The 25,004-nt window shown below is 34.7% G+C and overlaps 1 protein-coding gene across 2 annotated transcripts in view; it reads right to left on the reverse strand.

Moving 5' to 3' along the window:
* Nucleotides 1-23,224, reverse strand: part of LOC149808203 (tyrosine-protein kinase Yes-like) — a 103,906-nt gene extending 80,682 nt beyond the window's left edge. The window contains exons 1-6 of one of the 2 annotated variants that reach the window (XM_089974636.1): nucleotides 22,973-23,224; nucleotides 22,462-22,663; nucleotides 14,983-15,082; nucleotides 4,870-4,989; nucleotides 3,035-3,138; nucleotides 64-213 (exon numbers count right to left, since the gene is read on the reverse strand). In XM_089974636.1, the coding sequence (XP_089830762.1) occupies nucleotides 64-213; nucleotides 3,035-3,138; nucleotides 4,870-4,989; nucleotides 14,983-15,082; nucleotides 22,462-22,636 (649 nt within the window). In that variant the 5' untranslated portion in view covers nucleotides 22,637-22,663; nucleotides 22,973-23,224. Of the gene's footprint in view, nucleotides 1-63; nucleotides 214-3,034; nucleotides 3,139-4,869; nucleotides 4,990-14,982; nucleotides 15,083-22,461; nucleotides 22,847-22,972 lie in introns of those variants that run through there. The other variant, XM_089974627.1, reaches the window with a different exon arrangement.
* Nucleotides 23,225-25,004: the final 1,780 nt, after the last annotated feature.

A 25,004-nucleotide genomic window follows, 5' to 3' on the forward strand; every position in this document is an offset into this window, starting at 1 on the left:
ACCACCGCTATAACATGCAAAATAAAGAACAACTGTCAAGTTTGGAAACAAATTTTTACATACCTTTGTAATGATCCACCAGTTCTGTCAGACTGGAAAATATTTGCCTGGCTGCTATGTAAAAATGGCCATTTTCAAAGTTGCGTATCTTGTAGTGCTTGATACAATCGTCCTTGTCTGGATCCTGGTCTCTGATTGACAAGACATAACTTCCTAGAAAAGTTGAAAATAAGAATTCATGACTTTCCTGATTATTTTGAGAAGCATTAAGATGAATATACACTTCAAATAGGAATTCAAGCATTTTCTTAAATAGAAATATACAAAACATTTTTTTTCATCAAACAATCTTTCAAACAAGGTATGTTCCATTCTGAGAATAAAAATATGTTCTATGACAGATCAACTAAAATGTATAACCAGGTAACACTTTGATAATTTAAAACAATTGACAAATCTCCTAGCATTTGGATACCTAAATTTGTTCTCTTGTTCGTGTTCAGTAATCAGTCAACTTTCATGTAAAAAAAAAAACCAAAACCTGTCTTGTAATTAAAATACTTGGCTATCTCTAACGTACCAGCAACATTATATATGAAAACATGTAGATAATTGTCAATGGACTTAATTCCATTTTTTTAAAAATGAGTTGATGAGGCTAAACCAGCTAAAGGATATAGGTCTACGAGACAATGTTTATACTATATTGTATAAGAATATGTTAAATGGTGCTTGGACTATGCCAGTTATAAGCAATATCCCATGTCAGGAAATAATGTTAATAGTCAAAGGGCCATAATTCTATCAAAACATGGCGTACATGATATAAAGCCCATAAAAAGCACACCCTAGTGTATGAGACAATGTTTATACACAACTCGATCATTACTATCTTAAATGACTTTTGCGTTATGTTTGTAACAGGCAAGATCCCATGTTAAGATTTGAACGTCAATGGTCATAACTCGAGAGAAAATGAGTTGACAAGACAAAACATATAAAGGCAAATCTAGGTCCACGAGATAAAGGACATCGAACTGCATCAGAATATGCTAAATGGTTCCTTAACTCTGCTTTTTTCGAGGATCTGGTGAGGTCTGAGTTTTAAATTGATCGAAAAAAGACAACCCCATCAAAATTGGACCTGAGTGTGTGTGTGAGTGATTTGGTTTTTAACGTAGCTTTAACAATGTTTCACCCATATCGCTACGATGTCTGCAGTGTGGCAGTTTATAGTGATCTCTAGCACTGGGGTATCATGCCGCAGACATGTAGTATTATGTCCCACCCAGTCACAATATCCTGACACCAAGTGGACCAGACCTAACACTGACCTTTTAATGCTGAGCGCCAAGCGAGGCAGCTGTTAGTACCTTTTTTATAAGTCTTTGGCATGACTCGGCTGGGATCGAACCCACGACCTCCCGCATCCGAGGCAGACGCTATAGCCACTAGGCCACCGGAGCGTTACAATTGGACCTTAAACGACTTAACCGTTAAAAGGCTTATCTACAAGTAACAGGAAATTCTCCATCCAAATAGCATCTATGAACGGTATATTATATGCCTGCCCTTTCTTTAACAGACATCTAATTTGACACTAGTAGGATTGGTTCACGCTGGACATTATCCATCAACTGGTTTGTAAACATGACCTTTCGATCCCCCAAAATCATAGGTTTCGTTCTTTCCCTAATTCAAACCATCCACAAATTTTGTTCCATGAACGTATACTAGTACAATAGTTAGCATGCAAAGTTTGGTCAAGGAACGTATACTAGTACAATAGTTAGCATGCAACGTCTGGTCAAGGAATGTATACTACTAGTACAATAGTTAGCATGCAAAGTTTGGTCAAGGAACGTATACTAGTTCAATAGTTAGCATGCAAAGGTTGGTCAAGGAGCGTATACTACTAGTACAATAATTAGCATGCAAAGTTTGGTCAAGGAACGTATACTATTACAATAGTTAGCTTGCAAAGTTTGGTCAAGGAACGTATACCACTAGTACAATAGTTGGCATGCAAAGTTTGGTCAAGGAACGTATACCAGTTCAATAGTTGTTGTTGTTGTTGTTGGGTTTAACGCCACTTTTCAGCACACGATAGGCCATACATGGCGGCCAGTATTAATGGTGGAGGAAGAACCCGGGAAAACCCCGGAAAGAACCACCGACCCACGAGAAGCTACTGGCAAGCTTTCTCACATACCCACATTGGCCGAATCCGAGACTCGAACCCACGCAGACAGAGGTGAGATGGCAGTGATCCGTAACGGACAGCGCTTTAGACCACTCGGCCACTCGGGGCCCCAGTTCAATAGTTAGCATGCAAAGTTTGGTCAAGGAACGTATACTAGTACAATAGTTAGCATGCAAAGTTTGGTCAAGGAACGTATACTAGTACAATAGTTAGCATGCAAAGTTTGGTCAAGGAACGTATACTACTAGTACAATAGTTAGCATGCAAAGTTTGGTCAAGGAACGTATACTAGTACAAAAGTCATCGTATAAATCCAAATTTTCTTTCAGTCCAAGCCATCCAGAAAGTTTGGGAAAGGTTGATGGTGTAAAACTAAAGTTCTTGTGCATACATGAACAATGTAAGAGATGGATACAATGATGGATGTAATGATGATTTATGCTGTACCTTGTAATGGGCATATAACATTTGTAATGGCTTGTCTTGCATGAACATCATTTATATGTAGGATGGAAGTTTGGAGTTTTGTAATGGCAACTTCACTGGTGAAGCATAATTGACAAAAGAGTCGGCATTGAGTGTTTAATGTTAACTGTCTGAAGCATCGTACAAGCCTGAGGCTACCTGTCCGTTAACCTAAGGTTCCATTCAGGTGGTTTTCTTCTGAAACGATAGTAGCTTCTAAATGGGCCGTTTGCACAAATGGGCATTTTCCGAACAATAGGTGCATCTGTATCTAGCATATACTTTGTTAACTAGGCAACCTTTGCTTGTGTTTTGTCGAGAGAAAGATGCAAAGTTCATTGTTCAGTCACCAGTTCCGCATAATACCTGGACATGTTTCGCTCTCTCTGACTAGAAAGATGCCTGGTTGTTGCCCGGGAGCTAACAGTAATCGTGCTGCCTCTTTTCGGTGTATCTTGCCCATGAACCATCTGCAGAATAATTGCATGAAATAATACATGTGTGCAAAGTAATTATGTTTAATAATTCACGATTGCCTGTTATAACTGAACTCATTGTCTGATTTACGCAAATGAGCGAGTTCATTGATCTTTGTCATTCATGAAATATTCAACATACTCCTTCTGCAAACATGTGACATTCTATCATATATATTAATGAGACATGTATTTACACCTATCTGTTTTATAGTTGAAGAACCAAACAAAGTTATGTGTTTCCATGTACAGTGAACGAATTTAATGCCCTAAATGTGTCAGTTCACGTATTATTGAACCATGATCTTATTTTGTTGGATGAAATGTCTAAACTTACCACAATGAGTAGGTGACCTATACAGTTGTTGTTGTGGGCTTTAACGCCATTTCTCAGCACACGATAGACTATGCATGGCGGCATGTATTAATGGTGGAGGAAGAACCCGGGAAAAACCCCGGGAAGAACCACCGACCCACGAGAAGCTACTGGCGAGCTTTCTCACGTACCCACATTGGCCGAATCCTAGACTCGAACCCACGCAGATAGAGGTGAGATGGCAGTGATCCGTAACGGAGAGCGCTTTAGACCACTCGGCCACTCGGGGCCCAAACCTAAACAGTATGTAGTACGTACATATATAAGTTAAAACAGAATAGTGATTAAGACACTTATGAACAGGTGAGTTTTATTATGATAACTTCCAAAATATATGTTCTAGCTGCAGTAAACTATGTCTGAAGAGAGCATCCTTTCTCCTAACCAAACATTGTCTCTGCAAATGGGTGGTTTCTCACTAAAAGTCAAACAATTACATAAAAGTGTTGATCATTACATTAAACTACCAGTCTATTATTCAGTTGGTCTTTAAAGCTATTGGATTTTCCAGTCAAGTTTGACTTAGTGTACTGTTCTGATTCTACAACAGTAGTGTCATTCACCTAGCTGCCACCTATCGATCACCTAGCTGCCACCTATCGTATGGCGGGCAAGAATTATATTTCTTTTAGATTTGTCATCAGAATAGTTTTCGATGGATAAATTAGGCCAAATTCTAGCACATCAATGTAGCAATATTTTGGTGAAACATCATGTCTTTGCTCTCCGCTTTGTATTTATTAAAATAATTACAACACAATGTTTTAAAACACAAATGACTCGGTATCATAAAACAAGATTAACGTTTGAATATAAATATTCATTGAACTTTACCTAAACTCCACCTACAAAAAAATAATTCTCTTATGATAAACCAAGGGAGCTAACTAAATACAGAGAATGACATGTTATATAAAGGCTTGGCTAGCGTGGGTACGTGGGAAAGCCTGCCAGTAGCTTCTCGTGGGTCGGTGGTTCTTTCCTGGGTTTTCCAGGGTTCTTCCTCCACCAGTTATACTGGCCGCCATATATGGCCTATCTTGTGCTGAAAAATGGCGTTAAACCCTAGAACAACAACAAGAACAACATGTTATATAAGGAAGCATTGTGTTTTCTGTCACTTCAAGAAATAAATACTCTATTAATAACATTTTCCTTTTATAAGAACTGTTTGAATCAATAATGCTTCTCATGTCAATGGGACAAAAAATAATAAAATTAACGAAACTTATTTATGTTCACTTATATATATATATATATATATATATATATATATATATATATATATATATATATATATATATATATATATATATACATGATTCTAAAGTTTAATTAAATAAACTTACTCCTGTGCTTCCAAACTGTCTTCCAGAGCAACATAGTTCCGTGGAATATATCCCTCCATGCGCATGTTGGAATACCTGGGAGCTGTGTGTCTGACAAGCCACCAGTCATTGTCAATGTAACTGGAAAGAGACAATAATGATATAGTGAACAACAGACGTTGGAAATAATCCAATTTATATTTTATAAATGCTACTGATGTTCCGATGACATGGCTGATGACGAATAGATTGTATCTACTGTATTACGACGCCTTGGTCGGAAAGTAAGTACTAAAAAGAGTGTTAAACAACAAGCTTTGTGGACTTCAACGGCTGAGTTGTTTCCCAAGAGTCAAAGTAAAAATGTAAAATTAAAATTCGGTATTGCCAATTAAATCAACAATAATCATAGAATTACTCAAACAAGTCCTAATTGAATAACGTTCTGAATAAACATTAGTGGTATTCTAAATAATTCCCAGTGCTGAAGGTGATGGTGTCTCTGTAGTGGCCAGTAGTCCCTAATGTAATAATGTAGCAATGACCCGAATAATAATGTAATAATGTAGCAATGACTGAATAATAATGTTCCAACAATCTTACTCTGAATCACAATAATATAATCCAATGTTTCCTTGTCTGAATTCACTATAATTCCAAGTTAATGTCTCTTTCCAATAACATTATGGAGAACTCTGTATAGCCAGAGAATAATAATCTGAATTCAATAATTTCACCCATTTCAAAATATTGAACACAACAATGATTGATTTCTGCCCAGATGTCATCAAAGGAATAAATAATGTTTCCAGTAAACAAGATTATATTAAACCTAAGGCACAAAATAAGTATCCGGATGAGGACCAAATGTTCATTTTAGAACAATCTAAGTTATAATTAAAAGGTCTGTTACTAAATATTAATGATCTTAATATTTACCGACACTAACGAGAAATATAACCTATGTATTATTTGTTTGTAGAATAGAAATGATCAATCATTCCAGTCATATAGACAATAATCTTGCTGTTGGACAAGGTCAGCTATAAAATATAAGTGCCCATATCTAACATAATATAATGAACAAACAAAAACCAAGGAACAATGCAAACTACATATGCATAACACTAGTCATACCAATATCTTATCTTAAAGCTGGCGAGATATAAAAAAAAATCCACCCAGCCTTGCCAGCAAGAAAGTAGAAACTCTTCAAGTAAAAACGTGATTGTGGTACAAGCATCGTCCACCACAAAGGAGATTCAGTGGTCAGGAGTTAGTGTGTCAAACTTTCAGTCAAAAGGGTACGAGTTCAAATCATATCATCAGTTCAATCCTAGCCGGTTCCAATGTTTTATCCTGGGGAAAGATACTTTAATACAGTTGCCTCGATACTAAACAACCTACTTGTACTACTGTACCGTAAAACACAACACCATGCCAAAATCCCACCGCAGTACCTGAAAAACTCGTCTAAACTGGACAGAAAGATGCATAAAGAAGAAGTCCACTGGAAAGGTTATATGCCCCTATAATATTTGTGATTGTGCGTACATATTATATTTGAAACTCATTCAAGTTTCCGATTCTACTCGCTACAATACTGTAGTTACAACATCTAATTTTGTCAGCCTAACATCAAACGAAATGCATCATAACGTGTATCGAGGCTAAAAACATTGTGGATAACAAAACGTACCCGTGTAATTCACTTTCCACTGTGATAAATATTTAATCCACAGAAATAAAAGATTTCACACTCAATAGTAGTATTCCTCACACACAAGCATGTGTATGTATTATATATGCATACGTTCACACAGTGTAAATGTGTGTGTGTGTGTGATTAGGAATTTTAGCGTAGCTTTAACAATTTTTCAGTCATATCGCTACGATCTCTGCAGTGTGGCAGTTTATAGTGATGTCTAGCACTGGGGCATATTGCCTCAGACATGTGGTGTGATGTCCCACCCAGTCACATTATCCTGACACAAGGCCTACCAGTCCTAACGCTAACCTCTTAATGCTGAGCGCATAGCGAGGCAGCTATTAGTACCATTTTTGTAAGTCTTTGGTATGACTAGGCCGTGGATCGAACACAGCTAGTATGAACAGACGGTTTCTTTGTATAGTAGATCTGATTTACTTACTTAATACTGACTAAACTCAAGCATATTAGGTTTTATAGAATGGAGATTTATAATTAAACCTTTCTGTATTGAAAACAAGATCTAATTAGAGTACGACCATTTTCAGATCTATATGTTTACTCTAATATATTAAAAAGACGCATGTTTAAATCAGTAGCACATTCAATTTAAAATAATTGTCTTGGTTGACAATGGGAAAATAATAGGATTAAAACTGCAGTCAATAGAAATTAAGGAAACGTTTTCTGCACTAACCTATTATGTTCACAAATATCCCAATTAATGTCCCTAACATATATTAGTAAAATTTGAGATACAGTCTACCTCAGGATAAAAAACAATATAATCACTTAATAATCTGAGATAGTTTACCTTCGAATAATAAAAAATTAAACCCTTGAATAAGGAAGTGACCAGAGCTCTTCATCCAGTTTTATGAACATGCAAAAATGTCGTTTTAGGCAGCAATACATTGTACGTTAACAGTTTAGCAGCTACAATAAGGAAGTAACTATATAAGTTAAGTATGTACATGTCAGGATCTTTTTATGCGACATAAAACAAATGCAATCATGAAAATCAGCACTTTTAATTTGAGAATATCTGACGAATAAACAATTTTGTCCCCATATTTTCTTTCTTATAAAACTTGAACTGTGTATCATACACAACTGTCAATGTGTGTATTTGATTATGATGCAGAGTGTCTCTCATTCCACGTTCCTTTTCCCCGATTTCATGAGTTATGGTGGCAGACAGATTATTTACATCCAGGAAAGTATTCATATTCACAGTATTTGATTATATCAACGTAAATATTTTAACATTGCGAAAGTGGTATGACCTGGAACTATGTTTATTGTTATGACATTTTCTTGTGATATGGCCGTCTCTATTATATTTCAATTGGATTTTGCCCTGAATGAGACTTTAATGGGTATTCGTGTGACGTAGCCATCTCGGTTGGATTTGGTCTAAGGTTCAGTAGGACATGCCTCTGAGGGAGACTTTAATGGCTTGTAACATGGCCATCGCAGTTACATTTTACATAGGGTTCAATGGGACTTTACCCTAATGAGACTTTAATGGGCATTCTTGTAACATGGCCATCTCAATTCAGTTTTACATAAGGTTCAATGGGACTTTACCCTAATGACACTTTAATAGGCATTCTTGTAACATGGCTGTCCCAGTTGGATTTTACATAGGGGTTCAATGGGACTTTACCCTAATGAGACTTTAATGGGCATTCTTGTAACATGGCCATCTCAATTCAGTTTTACATAAGGTTCAATGGGACTTTACCCTAATGACACTTTAATGGGCATTCTTGTAACATGACTTCCCAATTGGATGTTACATAGGGATTCAATGGGACTTTGCCCTAATGACACTTTAATGGGCATTTTTGTAACATGGCTCTCCCTATTTGATTTTACGTAAGAGTCCAATGGGAGTTTGCCATAAATGTAAATGAGACTTTAATGGATATTCTTGTAACATGGCTGTCCCTTTTAGATTTTACATAAGAGTCCAATGGGACTTTGCCATAAACGTAAATGAGACTTTAATGGGCATTCTTGTAACATGACCATCTCAATTGGATTTTACATAGGATTCAATGGGACTTTGCCCAAAATGAATCAATATTGAAATATTGCATCTATTTCTTAAATCCAGATTTTTTTCAAATACTTTGCAGAAGTATCCTGAATAAATAAAAGTTAGTTAGCTTATAGGTCACATGACTTTAAATAAATCTTTATAGGTCACAAGACTTGAAATAAATCTTTATAGGTCACAAGACTTGAAATAAATCTTTAAAACACTAATACAATGAGCTTACAGGTCACAAGACTTGAAATAAATCTTTATAGGTCACAAGACTTGAAACAAATCTTTAAAACACTAATACAATGAGCTTATAGGTCACAAGACTTGAAATAAATCTTTATAGGTCAAAAGACTTGAAATAAATCTTTATAGGTCACAAGACTTGAAATAAATCTTTAAAACACTAATACAATGAGCTTATAGGCCATAAGACTTGAAATAAATCTTTATGACTTGAAAGAAATCTTTAAACACTAATACAATGAGCTTATAGGTCACAAGACTTGAAATAAATCTTTAAAACACTAATACAATGAGCAAATAAAGCTACTTGCGTATTGAAAGTAATAGAGATACTTAGACAAAGGTTTTTAAAAAAATCGGAATTTCGACAGAAATCTATGAGTGAGTAAATATATTGTAAAAATTAATCAAAATACATTTACAACTTGAAGAAATTTGTTTGTGGAGAGATAGCCTTCTATATCAAAATGACACCCTTGTCTGAAAATTAAAATTATTCATTATCAATCTTATAATACATTATCAATATTTTTGTCAGAGACCGTAGAAATGATGCAAAAGCACTTTTAGATTTTAAAAGTTCACCAATGGAAACATTTTTAGTGTTTTCAAAACAAAAGAATTTGAGGAAATCCTGAATCTTTCCTGAGAGATAAGGCAATTTGGCTTCTTTAAGATCAAGCCATTGTTTTACGGCTGTATGTTATTAGTTCCTGTGAGATGAGACCTTTATAGTTCAGTTTTAAAAACAGTTCTTGGTTTAATGACCGTATTTCAGCCCTGGTGCCTGCTGAATGTTTTATGCAAAATTCATTGCTATCAATCAAGCGAAACGAAAACTGTCAAAATGTCTCAAATCAAGTAAGACATTTTGAGATGTTCAGTAAACTCGGTCTGGTTATGAGTATATTTCTAACTTTAAGCCGGGGGATGATACAAAAGGTCCACTGCACCAACCCCAACACCTCGCACACTATCTAACATGATACAAAAGGTCCATTGCACCAACCCCAACATCTCGCACACTATGTAACATGTTGATGAGAAACTAAATTGTTAGCAAAGATTTAACTCAATATGCACATGTTTAGTATTGCACCTTGATTGAACTGTCATATGGACATTTCATATACCTCTGACCACTATCGTGATCAAAATTAGTGCAAGAATTTAAATTTTCTCAGTATTAGCAAACTTTTAATAGTTTCATTATTCTTGGCTAAATAATTACTAGCGGTTTAGAATTAAAATCAGCAAAATGCCAGTTTACAAACTTAAATTTTTAGTCCTGATTTTTCCTAATTTAAGGGGACACTGGCAGTCTGGGGCGGAAAATGTGTAAGGTGCAAATGAATGTAAGTATTGTAACCATCTACACCAAAATCTTTGTAAATTTGCATTTCAAGCTTAAGGATGAAGATTTACAAGAGACATCTCGGTAACTCTGGTGGATTAATATTTAGTGTTGCAGATACAGAAGGTGAGAAGGTTGAGGATTTTAATTCTGCCCATATGAAGTTGTGTCGCATGCAAAGACGCTCATTGTCTCGGTATAATATACCCTTTCCGGTGATAATATGATATTAAAGACCTACAGACCAACACCACCACAAAACCAACTTACAAGAATAGCAAGTGATATACAAGAAATAACGTCTAAAGTTTCAAGCAGATACATGTAGTTATGATACAGTATCTCAGCATACCGTTGTTCCTAAATGAGCATGGATTCCATTCAACTGATAACCGTCTGTTTTATTACAACTGCTTAAGTTACTCGTATTTCACATACTTTTTGTTCTTTGTAATGACAACCAAATATAATGTAATTTCACATAATTAAATATACTACATTTTCCTTTAATGAATTGTTATTACGCATCTTTGTTGGAAAAAGCATCAACATATAATGACCTATTTTATAGCAAGGGTCACATTGATGGCTCCAATGTACAGCATTAGAAAACGGAAATAATGTATTCACAAATGCACCAAGATTAGGGCTCAAAATTTTCAGTTAGACTGGTAGTTTTCATGCTGTTAATACCATTGTCTGATTGCTAATTAAATTTTAGTTAGACTGGTAGTTTTCATGCTGTTAATACCATTGTCTGATTGCTAATTAAATTTCAGTTAGACTGGTAGTTTTCATGTTGTTAATACCATTGTCTGATTGCTAATTAACTTTCAGTTGTCGCCAATCAGGTAACAAAGGACTAATGAAGATTAAACAGAACTAGCGATTTCTCAAGCTCCTATGTAGCAGTGACCAGATGACTCCAAGCAAACATGATAAAAGTGAACGTGCTGCGCTTACACATGCCATGGTCATATAAGAAAGATCCTATTTAATATGATTGTCTGGGAAATGAGCATTAATGAATATGATTGACATAACATTCGGCATTTCTATGAAATTCATGTCATATCTTTTATGCTAAATATCAAGCAACTTCCTCATTATATGTCATAGCAAGGAGGTCAAAAATTAATATTGTTGTTGTGGGGTTTAACGCCATATTTCAGCACACGATAGGCTATGCATGGCGGCATGTATTAATGTTGGAGGAATAACCCGGGAAAACCCCGGGAAGAACCACCGACCCACGAGAAGCTACTGGCGAGCTTTCTCACATACCCACGTTAGCCGAATCCTAGACTCGAACCCACTCAGACAGAGATGAGATGGCAGTGATCCGTAACGCAGAGCGCTTTAGACCACTCGGCCACTCGGGGCCCCCAAAAATTAATTGTACAGTGCTAAATATATGCCACAATATAACAAAAGATGGTACACTGATGCAGAAGCAGATGGCTACAGTGTTAAAACTTGTAAACGTAAAAAGTTGGCAGCTAATGAGAAGTCTGATTAAGTGATTTTGCATTAGCATTTTGGTAGAAAGGTGGAACTAAGAAGAGACAATCCAGTAACAGCAAGGATGACGCAGATGAAAGATATGCAGAATAAATATGCAATCGCTTTCAACAGAATAAAGAAAAGGTCTAAATATATGTCCAATACATTATAAGTTTTTCAAATACAAATTGTGGATGATATTAAAGTATCAAAAGTAATTTTATAAGTTTTTCAAATATAATCAAAGTATATTGGTTTTCTATCAATTCTAACGGATCAAAGTGCAAAGACCTATCTATTGTCATGCCAAGTACAATCAAGATGTATTAGGTCTCCAATAAATACTATCGGTCAAGATACAAAGTCCTTTCCAGCCTGTTCTCACCGTGCTCTTTGGAACGTGTATACCCGTACTGCAGCCAGATATAGTTAAAATAAAATTTCCAAATTCCAAATAAAACATGCAAAATTCATTTAAGGACATAAATTCAAGCAGAGCATTGACACATGCAAATAAAAATAATATCTCTCATGTTCAAGCAGTTTGTGAAATCTCGTTTGCAAATGAACCAACAATGCAGGTTGTATATAGTAATACTGGAGATATAGTATTGACAGGTAAAGATGGATGGATATATGGATAAAATGATGGATGGACTGACAAAAAAAATCATATATACCACAGTTCATTACAGGTGGGACATAATAATACACGATGGTTCATCCCAGGGGATGACAGTCTACTAGCCAAAAAGAATTTTCAGTATCTCAAGATAAGTCCATTTCTTTCTTTTAACTTTGAGTGTTAAAACCATCCCAGATATTGTTCAGAGATAACAATATTTTCAAATTAGCTGCTCTTACTGATATACTGGATGTCAGATTGGCAACAATTTAATTTTTTTTTTAAATCAAGATATATAAAACTTTCTTCTGGTGGAAACTCCATGTTGATATGCCTTTCCTTTTTTGAGGAGTAACTATGGGGGAAAAGTTTTGTAAAGTGCATGGCAAAGATCCATGTAGTTCTGGGGTATCAGTAATAACAAACTGGTGCTAATGAACAGATAGATAAAGGACACCGAACCATCAAACAAATTATCCTGGCCTAGGACCAGTAGAGCTATAACCCAGACGATATCAGCAGTATTGTTAGCCGAAAGCTAGCAAATGTAAACAGGCAAATGTCATGTTTGAAGCAGCCCTCTTGGTTTCTTGATATTTTAATAGCTTGGATCCAAATTTACAATATGTTGTCATGTATAATACGCACTAATGTATAATGTGCACAACACGTATGTGGCATAAAAATGGGCTGAAAACATTCGAACAATGTTAATCTGCCACTTTTTAATGCTCATTGATTATCATTTCTAACACAACGTTGATTGGTTTACAAGTATATAATGCAAAAATATTAATCTTTTCTACTCTAACAGTGCTCAATTCTTGCATAACAACGGTGATTTCAGAGCGATTATTTTCAAAACAAAAGTAAATAAATTGCAAATTTGTCACATTAAGGGGTTATTCTTTATTTCATAGGGTATCTGTGTTACCATTAACAGCCAATCCGAAGACACAAAAAAGATGTCATCAAGAAGTGCGAAATGAGAAAATTAACAGAGCTACAATTGTATTAATTACATTTAATTCTCCCATAAATAAAGAAATTATTAAATGAAAGAAATCACTGCATCACCTTTTATTAAATATTGATCATTTACGTGTATGGTCATTGTATTTATACCGTTGCGATGGGGTATTTACACAGCTAGAAGATAAGTGTTAGGGTAGGATGAACAAGTCACCAGCCTCCCATGTGTCTATTTCCTGGAGAGTTACATGACAAAAACTACAAAGATGAACAATAGAACTTTGTTAGCATTATTAATATCCTACATAGTACTAGTAAATAATGTAGTTACAATGCAACACATTTAGTATTTTGCAAAGAGTGAATATGACTTGTGTTGCTTCTTTAATGTCAATATCTTTTTGTCACATCTTAATGTCTCTAATCTGAGACATGATGTTTGGGGCGCTTAAAGTGTTTCCAGCAAATTGTTTGCATATGTATTGTTGTGTACAGTTTGTTACATCATGTCCAGATAGTTACCTTTTCAACCAAAATATACAGCAAACTATATAAACAAACAGAAGCCTGATGAAAATGAAAAGAATACCTGACATCTGGTCTTGGAGTAGATATAAATTGGTCAAACTAGAACAACCGGGAAATAATTATATTTTTCATTCTGATGTAATATGCACACCCTCCTTAAAAAAAGACCAATGTCCTTTAAAGTTTCTATCACTCAATTATGTATAACAATTTCCAGGAATTCAAAATAACCATTTCAGTTTTTAACTGCTGAGTGTTGAAATCATCTCTGATGTTCTTGAGTGATAACATTTTAAACTTAACCACTGTGGCAATTCTATTGGATGTAAAAATAACACCATTTTCTTTTATGACAAACAAGTCACCATTTGAAGACATTTGGAAAAGATCTCATGTTGATACTACCATCCATTCAGGAGAATTAGCTTCAAGATTTTCAATGTTCATTGTTGCTGTCATGTCTGCTGATGTGGGACGGGCCATACCATAAACTTTTCTTATGTTCGACCAGTAGAGATAATATAGGTGTAAATGCATGCAATACGCAACAAAATATGGTAGTATCCGAACCTCGGCAACAAACTTCAAAGACATTTAATAAGCTTTCGTGAATGTTCCATTTAGTCTCAAAGAACCATCACTAGATGTAACTAAGAGACTGATTATAATCAGTTACCAAAATGGAAATCATTTTCTTGGGACTAATTGTAATTCGGTGGGCAAGTCAACTGAAGAATAGGTTAACCATCTGCTTTCAAATCAATCATCTTAAATCAAAGCCAAGAACATAAAGAATACTGAAATGAGGACTTATCATACCTGCTATCCATCAACTAAGTATACTGAAAAAATGGATACTTTTATTTGTTTTATTTGCTATCCATCAGCTGAAATGTACGGAAATAAGGGCTACTTTTATTTGTTATCCATCAGCTGAAGTGGAAGGAAATTTGGGTTACGTTTACCAGCTATCGATCAGCTGACGTGTACTGAAATAAGGGCTTCGTTTACTTGATATCAATTAGATAAAGTAGACTGAATGGAATGTTTTTACATATTATCAATCAGCGTATGTATGCTGAAAAGGGACTGCTTATATCTTTCATCGATCAACTGGCGTATTCTAAAATAAGGACTACTTGTACCTGTTATCAATGAGATCAAGAATATCTCCCTTCTTGAAACTTAGGTCATCATCTGTCCTGGCATCATAGTCGTACAGAGCACGGAGGAAACCCTTTGATTCTGGAGGGGAAAAATAAACAATCAGCATGAAAAGCTCCTATTCTGAATCATTTTAACCATTATAGTTTTAAAATATTCAGAAAGAGCTCTGGAGATTTTGATGGCCTGGAAATGAAGTATATGTTTAATTGTGAAATCTTAATGCCAAATTTTACTTACACAGTCAACATCCTTTCTGAAACACAAGTGTCCTACACGACAATAATCGGAGCTACTGCACTGATAAATAGTACAAATATATTATATTAGTTACTGTACTAATAACTGGTACAAATATATTATATTAGTTAATGTACTAGTAACTGGTACAAATGTGTTAAATTTGATATAGTACTAATAACTGGTACAAATATATTATATTAGTTACTGTACTAATAACTGGTACAAATGTGTTATATTTGATATAGTGCTAATAATTTGTTCAAATGTGTTATATTAGCTACTGTTCTGGTAACTGGTACAGATGTGATATATTTGCAGTACATGATACCACAAATATGACAGGAAGCATATTAGTTGTATACAATGTAGTTTCTTAGCCAAACCCCCTAATTTGTACTTGGACGACCAGAAAATTCTACCCACAGCACTCAAGCTAGCAAAATAGATATGAAAATAACTTAGCTGAGGCAACAACGTCGATTTCATCACCGAGTTACTACGTGAGTACATATCAAAGAATCATCATAGTCATCAGACAAAATAGGGTTGGCTTAGAAACCATCCCCTTATACACAACTACTCCGATTTGTACTTGAAATCGCTAGTGATTTATATTATATTTAATACAAAATTACTATTCCTAACACGACGTGTCTACTTAATAAAGATAAGTTTTATTATAGGTTAAATCTTAAAAGAGTTAGTGATGATAATTATGCTTATGCTAGATCGACATGGAATTCGTTCTACTGTAAAAACTTAGGGGATTATCATGACTTTTTTGTATATTATCACAGACGCTCGGTTGCTTGCAGATATATTTCAAAATTACAGAAATGTCAGCTCTGATAACTACGGACTCTACCCAGCTTGGCATTATTCGGCGCCCGGATTACGTTTGAATTCATTACTCAAGTACCGTAAAATAAAACTTGAAATATTAACAGATCCTGATATGTTCAACTCTATAGACGAGATTAGCATCAAAACATAAAAATATGCCAAAGCTGATAATAAATATCTACCCGACTATGATAGTAGAGTACCATCAAGTTTTATAACATATCTATATCCCAATAATTTATAGGGTTACACCATGTCAGAGTATATGCCATATGGTCGGTTTAGATGGATTAGCGAAAACAGTTTTTTTTTATGAAACTGATAAAACTATACCGGAAGATATTAGTTATCTCATAGAAGTTGATATTGACTATCCTGTTGAGCTTCATGATAAGCATAACGACTATCCATTTTGTCGAGAATCAATGCTGATCGATTACAGTTTAATAGCAGTAAATTTATTCATCTAGTGCTAGCACTAGAGATAAATCTGTTGTTAAAATATTAGTTCCTAATCTGCTTGACAAACGGAGATACGTTTGTCATTATAAATTTGAAAACAAGCAGCTGATCATGGGGTAAAATTAAGAAATGTTCATCGTGTGCAAAAATTTAATCAATCGCCGTCAGTGAAGAGTTATATAGACTCAAAGACAGCACAACGAGCAGCTGCGAAAACAGAAGTCGAAAAACTTTTTCAAGCTTATGGGCAACACTGTCTTAGTAAGACAATAGAAAACATTAGAAAGCGAGTCAATATTGAGATCGTCAATAACGTGGAACGTCGTAATAAACTTGTAGCATCTGACGATTTTGTCAGTATGAAAATATTGAATGAAAATCTAGTAGCTATCCAACGATGAAAGACAAATCTGAAGTTGAACAAGCCATTTTATGTCGGTATGGCAGTACTTGAAATATCAAAATTGCTAATGTACTAATTTCATTACAGATTTGTTAAGGTTAAGTGACCTGATGCAGAACTGTTATTTACAGATATTGACTCACTTATGCACAAGATAAAATCTGATGATCCTTATCAAGAATTTTATGATAATAGAGAAATGTTGGATCTTTCAGATTATCAAAAAGAACAGCAGATTTTACTGTGGTGATAATAAAATAGTCACAGGAAAATTTAAGGATGAGACAATGTTGGTTCCTATCGTAGAGTTTATCGGATTGCAAAATAAAATGTGCTGTCTAAAATTAGCTGATAATGAAGTTAAGAAACGAGCTAAGGGATTAAAAACAAATGTGGCACGTGGGATGATAGGATTCGATAATTATAAAGCTGTGTTAGACGGATTTTCCAGTTATGTCGAGATGATGACAATAAGATAGAATTGTCAACAAATTGAGACTGATGTTATTACAAAGTCTGGTCTTTGTAATTTTAATGATAAAAGATACTGCTCTGATGGGATAAATACATTTTAATGATAAAATATACTGCTCTGATGGGATAAATACATTTTAATGATAAAAGATACTGCTCTGATGGGATAAATACATTTTAATGATAAAAGATACTGCTCTAATGGGATAAATACATTTTAATGATAAAAGATACTGCTCTGATGGGATAAATACATCTGCGTTAGAATATAAAAAGTCTGATAGTATTAAGCTTAGCGAGGTGGACTTTTTAGATTGGGTAGTACGGTAAATTTCTAGCGATTTCATATAAATTTTCTTTAAATATCACAAATATCTCGGAAATTGGCTGTGTAAATTATCGATTTGTTTGGTAAAATCCCAGCCAGTTATCAATAACTCACATACATTTAACAATCAGACGCGTGATCTATAAATCCCAGTGATTTATTAATAGCGGATTGAAATTTTATGTGAATGTCTGAAATAGTAATTTTCTATGAAGCATAAATCGCTAGCGATTTCAAGCAAAAACGGCAGTAGTTAGCTTAAAGGAGGCGTATCTAAACCAACCTTGTTTTGTGTGACGGGGATGATGATTCAGTGATGGGTCCTTGACAGGTAATCAATAATGAAATCGACGATATTGCCCCAACAAAGTTATTTTTGTATTTTGTTTAGACTGACATGGGTGTCTGGGAGAGGGTAATCATGCTGTCGTCGTAATAAAAAAAAAATGGTTTTGGCTTAGAACCCCCTTTAAGCTAACTACTAGCATAAGATACCTGAAAAATTTAGAAAAGGAAGAAAAGCCCTGCAATGAGCCTTTATGATGCAATGTGGTTCCTGTAATGATTGTCTATGACTAAGACCAGTCCCTACAATCAGTGCAATTATAGTTACCTTTATCTTCACTTTTAATCCACAGACTGTTGAGTAACGTTTAATGGGGATAAAATGAACCGCCATTCCAGGTTGGAGAAGATCTTATCAGTAACAAAATAATTGAATATATTTGAAACAAAATCAAAGAATTAAGTACTAGGTGACCGTAAATTGTGAAACGACCACAGACATTCCCACCACATTAAATGTGATTAAGTATTAACAAGGAACTTTCTACTCTACTACCAGGAAAAGGTTTGCAGGATTTCATGAAAATATGTTTCTACTTCCTTTTATACTTTTCAGTTGCTGGATACTGAAACCATATCAGATATTCTTGAAAACCTCCAACATAAATCTTTTGGAAATAAAAATATTTTCCCGTATGAATGAATTAACATGGTCGGAGGAAAATGCAGTACAAAAACCTCTGTCATGACATTAGACCTTAATGTGATATATGAAGGACATAAGATTACTGAACTCAACTAAAACCAAATTATGTCAGCTTATCCCCACATTTTAAGTCAGATAAAACCATTTTTTTTTTAACTGTATGATATTGACCTTCAAAGTCATCTGGTTTAATTAACATGTTGCTGAATGCGTTAGTTATCTTCATCAGGGAGATGCAGTAACACAGCATGAAGAGCTTCAGACTCACCATCTTATCATACGTAGTGTGTGTGTGTGTTGAATTAAGTCCTATACAATTATACACATTGTAAGTCCTGCACGAATATGTGCATTAAGTGCTACATTCACAAAGGGTAACTAAAACGTTTCCCAACTTAAAATGGGTGTAAAATGCATGAATAGTCATAGCATAATTTAACATGACATATTAGTGTAAGAACTGACCGTGACCTTGAGGAATGACATCAAACATGACATGCAAGACTCTTCCTGTATCAGCACGCATAAGTCCTTCTTAGTACTTTCAAACGTATCTCAGGACTAAACCATCCATGCACTAGTACATTGAATTGTTAACATATTAATAAACAAACAAAAACTGTCCACTAGAAAAATCTGTGTAAAATAAAAAGATAGATTATGATTTATAGAATAATTTATTGCAAAGATTGTGCGTACTTGTCCATCATTTCCTTTCCAGCTCTTGGCGATTACCTTTAAACGCAGTAATAGACAAATAACTTGGTACAGCAGTACATAATGAGTTGATGGTGTCAATAGTTCAATACTTTCAGTTTCGTTTTGTTTAAAGTGATATATAACATTTGATAACCACGCAGCACTGCTAATATTTGTAACGTGCATTATCCAAGCATGCTTGTGTTTATTATAATAAACTACTGAACTATTGAACTTAAAGTGAGTAAGCTTCAGATGTGTTTGACTTTGCCAATGGGATCATGCTATTGATGCACATGATACATACATACATAAAACATCAAGCTATGCAGGGTAAAACTGTCATTCCATTACCTTTACAACAGCTTCAGGGTGACAGTTTGAAGACACAAATAATTATATTGACCAGAAACCTGGCCTAACATATATCCACGAAAATGCCAAGTGCCAATATCAGGTTATGATGTACTGCTATAGCACGTTTTATGTCTATTACTGCATCTAAAAGTTTTAAAGTTACTGCTATATCAAGTTTTATGTCTATTACTGCATCTAAAAGTTTTAAAGTTACTGCTATATCACGTTTTATGTCTATTACTGCATCTAAAAGTTTTAAAGTTACTGCTATATCACGTTTTATGTCTATTACTGCATCTAAACGTTTTAAAGTTACTGCTATATCACGTTTTATGTCTATTACTGCATCTAAAAGTTTTAAACTGACACCTCCAAACAAAGATAGTAATGTTAACCTTTGACCTTCAAATGGAAATCATAAAAGTGGCAAATTTGACACTCTTGTCTTCCATATGCACAAAGGTTTACCAGTGTTCAAACCACTTCTTCTATTTCAAATTCAAAGTAAAATAACAGAACACTTAAAATAAGGGTTACCTTGATATGTGACCTTGACCTTCAAGGAACAATAAAAGTATGCTCTCTAGCTTTGATACAATTTATAAATCTAATAGGCTAGTTTCAGTAAACATACAAAAATACAAACGTATCCATACACACTGATTTCTTCACAAAGCATGTGGACAGTGTCACCTGCAGTTTTCACACTGGATGATTGCTTGTGTCAACATAACAATTCATTTGAATCACAAGTTAGATACATAAAATAACCTATAATTAGGTAAATGGCAGATGTTTCATTACTGTAAATGTTTATTTTCTCTTTTCATATCCGGTCTATATATATATATATATATATATATATATATATATATATATATATATATATATATATATATATATATTGCAATGTATTAGTATAACCGTCAACCAATAAATGGATAAACTGTTGGGAGTTCAACTGCTTCTGACCTATGACCCAGGGGCAAACCCACAACCTAAGGCTCTCGACGACGTCCCACTTCGCCTGGCGTAGGGGGGGGGGAACAATTGCCGCACCACACCTACCCTGCGCGATAATGTTTACATGGGAATCATCAGTTTATAAGGTAACAGCCACAGTTTGAGTATGTATGCATTATTCATATACACCATTTATTTAAAAAAAAGAACTAAAAACCGCCATCGATTCTTGTAAGATCTGACGTTTCACTTCGATTATTTATGAAAACCCAGATTTTTTAAGGTACTTTATAAGTCAAAAATTATGTTTTCTAAAGGGACTACAAGTCCTAGAGTTTTCTGGAATATTTTTTCTTCATATTATGTAATCCTCATCCTTTTAAACTCTTTGCACTGAACAATGTCTGATTATCGTGACTGCAAAATTAGCATGAACCAGGCTGAAAGATCCGAAAATAAAATGCTTCTACTATAGCGTTTGATTAGTGGATTAACAGGTTTTAACCTGTATATTTATGGACAAATACATTTAAGAATTAATATGTTTTCTCTCCAAATCATAGGATTTTAAAAACAGTTCTAAGGATTAGATTAATGATACGGGAGGAGGAGTATTGTTTGGTTGGTTTTTAAATGCACTTTCAATACACTATCGGCTTTAGGACATGAAAATGGGAGGTAAGTCCCATTCCTAACACACTAAAGTAGCTGACTACTCCCTTCACAAAAAGACACCATTGTACTAGTACAATGAACTTCAATGGTTTCATTTGTCCTGCAAATAAGGTGAAACATTAAACACGTTCATAATGGTGACAAAAAATATGTTCAGTGTCGGATTACCTATTAAGCACACAAAGCAAGGGATTATGGCACCAGTACAACAGGGGCACCAAAAATAATCAAATTAACTGGTGATAATAAAATGGAATGAAATGTATATGGCCATTTCGATCTGCATGTACGAGTATTTTGATTTCGAACTATGGCAACACTGGTATTTTTATTTTGAGCATATTTTCAGTGCTTAGGGTCTGGAAGGCCTTAATCCAGTACTGAATATGAGTATTACATTTAATGGAAATTTAAGTAGAACTCTGCAGAAAGCTGGAAACATCCACCTACTTTACATAGATCGCATCCCTCTGCCAGCCCCCACCCCCACCTCCAAAATGGTTGTCTGCTGTTTGCATTTAATGGAATGGGGGTGAGGATGAATAACAATACTAAAATTTCATTTTTGACATAAACAACGATAGTAATACCGTAAATTCGTAATACAAATGTCTGTCATTGAATCAAGTGAGTATCTTCAATAAGTTAAGGGCTACATGCCCTACATAGCTTTCGAGTACATCTGTACCACACACAGTGGATTAGTATTATCTAATATATATCCTGGAGATAACAAAATTTCAATTCAAGATGAAGTCTAGTTTTCAATATCAGCCAGTGAAAATAGGCCTTTCAAAATTAACGTCAATCGTGAGTTTTGAAACAAAATCTCAAGCTTAAACTCAAACTGAAGTTTAAATTATTCACAATAGCATTCATGTTATATGCCTGTACTTATTATTCGTGTTAAAGACTACATCTACACGAGTATTAATGTTATAGACTATATCTACAATATTAGTCATGTTCTACACTCCACGTACTATTGTATACGATCACTGCTAACATTATGCAATACAAACCTGCATGCGAAACACTTCCTGGTAGAGCTTCACCTTGTAACTTTGAATTTGATTTAACTTTTGATGAATTGTTATCGACTGATACTTGTGCTGCATAACTTCTGTTCGTCTTATCCCTTTCTTTAGGGCTACCACTACCTCCCTTGAAGAAGCAAAGGGAATGCTTGCCGCCCATGAGGAAAAGTCACCATATTTAGCAAACCTGAAATAAAATGGAGGGCACTCAAACGGAACAATGCTGTAAGGAAACGATTGTTCACAAAAGTTCTCGTCCTTTTAAGTAACCATGACTGATAATGGACAGACTTATTATAGGCTCAATCATGTGACTTCTCAGTTTGGTTACACCCTTGTGAGCACACACAATTAAAGTGGAATAGCCCGATACGCTGCTGAACATTTTCTCCAATTGTTTATAAAAAAAAAATACTGAACCTGATACCAATTACCACGAAACGAATTGAATATAGGTGGTTGCACATGTAAAGGAAAAAGTCAGACTTGTACGTACGATCAATTTGGTACATAACTGATCACTGGTACATAACTGATCATTGGTTATTGTTGTTGTTGTTGTTGTTGTGGGGTTTAACGCCATTTTTCAGCACACGATAGGCTATACATGGCGGCCAGTATTAATGGTGGAGGAAGAACCCGGAAAAGCCCGGAAAGAACCACCGACCCACGAGAAGCTACTGGCAAGCTTTCTCACATGCCCACATTGGCTGAATCTTAGACTCGAACCGCCGCAGACAGAGGTGAGATGGCAGTGATCCGTAACGAAGAGCGCTTTAGACCACTCGGCCACTCGGGGCCCCCAATCATTGGTACATAACTGATCATTGATACATAACTGATCAATCAGCTTCATACCTGTTTTTAAATGACTGAATGTAAAGTAATTTTATTGAAAGGAAACATTTGTATTTATTTTAGAGAACAGTTGTATCTGATATTTTGTTTGCAACAAACCTTTTACATTCAAACTGCATAGTAGCTTAGCAATTTAGGTGCAAGGCGCATTCTGGTTTTCTTTCTTTCTTATTTTGTTGTTACTGCTCCAGGTAAAACATTAAGAGTTTCCTTGAAGACAATGGTAGATTATACTTATTATGGTACATTACTCTTTTTCAATGCTAGATGAAATAACTCCTATAAAATGCATAGTTATGGACGGGAGTTTTTTAATTTGATCAATAACAAGCACAAATTAAAATTTTTAATGTGTGCAAACAAACAATAGGACACGTCTAAGGTTTTCCAGGCCTCGTAAAGCATAGTATTATACAAAAGGAACCATAATTAGGAATCCACATGTCCAGTTCCTCTGTGTTCCCATCAGTTATAGCCCGAATTGCTATTTGTTAGTAGAAAAAAATTCTGACAGTTTTTTAATTTTATGAAATTATGTACATGCATTTTGGATGCTGCTTTCTTTTCTCTATTTCGTCCATTGTAAAAATGAGAATTATTTTTGTGATCACCAACTAAAATCACTTTTTTGCTTTTTGTTTGTTTATGGTTTCAATTTCGATTTTAATACAGTATGGGCTTTATAATGCCAATGGAAATGTATGTGCCTTTTCTAAAAACACAGCTGCAGCCGGCCGGGTAGCCTTGGCAGATATCAAACCCGCGACCCTTGTATTACTAGTCCATCGCTCTACCCTTGTATTACTAGTCCATCGCTCTACAGCTGGAGTAACTTTGACTATTACTTAGAAATTTTTTCTGGGTACTTCACTTCCCAGGTATGGCTGATTAAGGCTGGTTTGGATATATTCGGATAATATGGTTGTAAACATTGTTAAAATTAACATGGTAATATCATTGTAACTATTGTTAATAAAAACATTTACCTCTTTATCATCATGAATATCATGAAGAATATCGGATTCATACTGGCCTTGTGCATATTTTTCTTTCTGATGATACAAGTCAGAAGAGTATTTGGTTCTTGCTTTTCAATTACAGTCATGTTGATTTAAAAGCTCCCATCTACACCTTTGGTTCCACTTCTTAGTTTTCTATTTTGATAAAAGATACTTGATACAAAAATCCCACATTTTTCTATGTGTAAAACTTACCAAACAAGAGGTCGCGAGTTCGAAACTCGATATGTCATTCAAATTCTTTTATACTTTTTTTTTCCTTTTTTATATATTCAAACTTTCTTTTAAACTCGTTCATCTCAATTTTTGGTATTTTTTTAATACTTTTTCCCGTCTAAGAAAGGGCAACTTACCTAGTTTCTAAATAAAAAACCAAGCCTTACAATGGAACAATAGAATCAGAAGTTCTTGATGTTAAAAAATCCAACACAACACAAAGCTATCGGAAACTTTATAAGGAATTTGGAATAGGGAAGTGCAAGAATAAAACAGAGATGTTGTTATTTGATATTAATGATGGTAACCACGTTTATGATCCGGATGATACTGTTAATATTTTCAAACAAAACATTGTCTCGCAAAGTAAAGAACATAAGTTAAACTCTTATCGTTCGTTTGAAACTAAAAGTTCATGTTCCACAAAACTTCCAA

The sequence above is a fragment of the Sinohyriopsis cumingii genome, chromosome 1 (assembly GCF_028554795.1).
Source record: "Sinohyriopsis cumingii isolate HCF-2022 chromosome 1, ASM2855479v2, whole genome shotgun sequence".
Lineage (NCBI taxonomy): Eukaryota > Metazoa > Mollusca > Bivalvia > Unionida > Unionidae > Sinohyriopsis > Sinohyriopsis cumingii.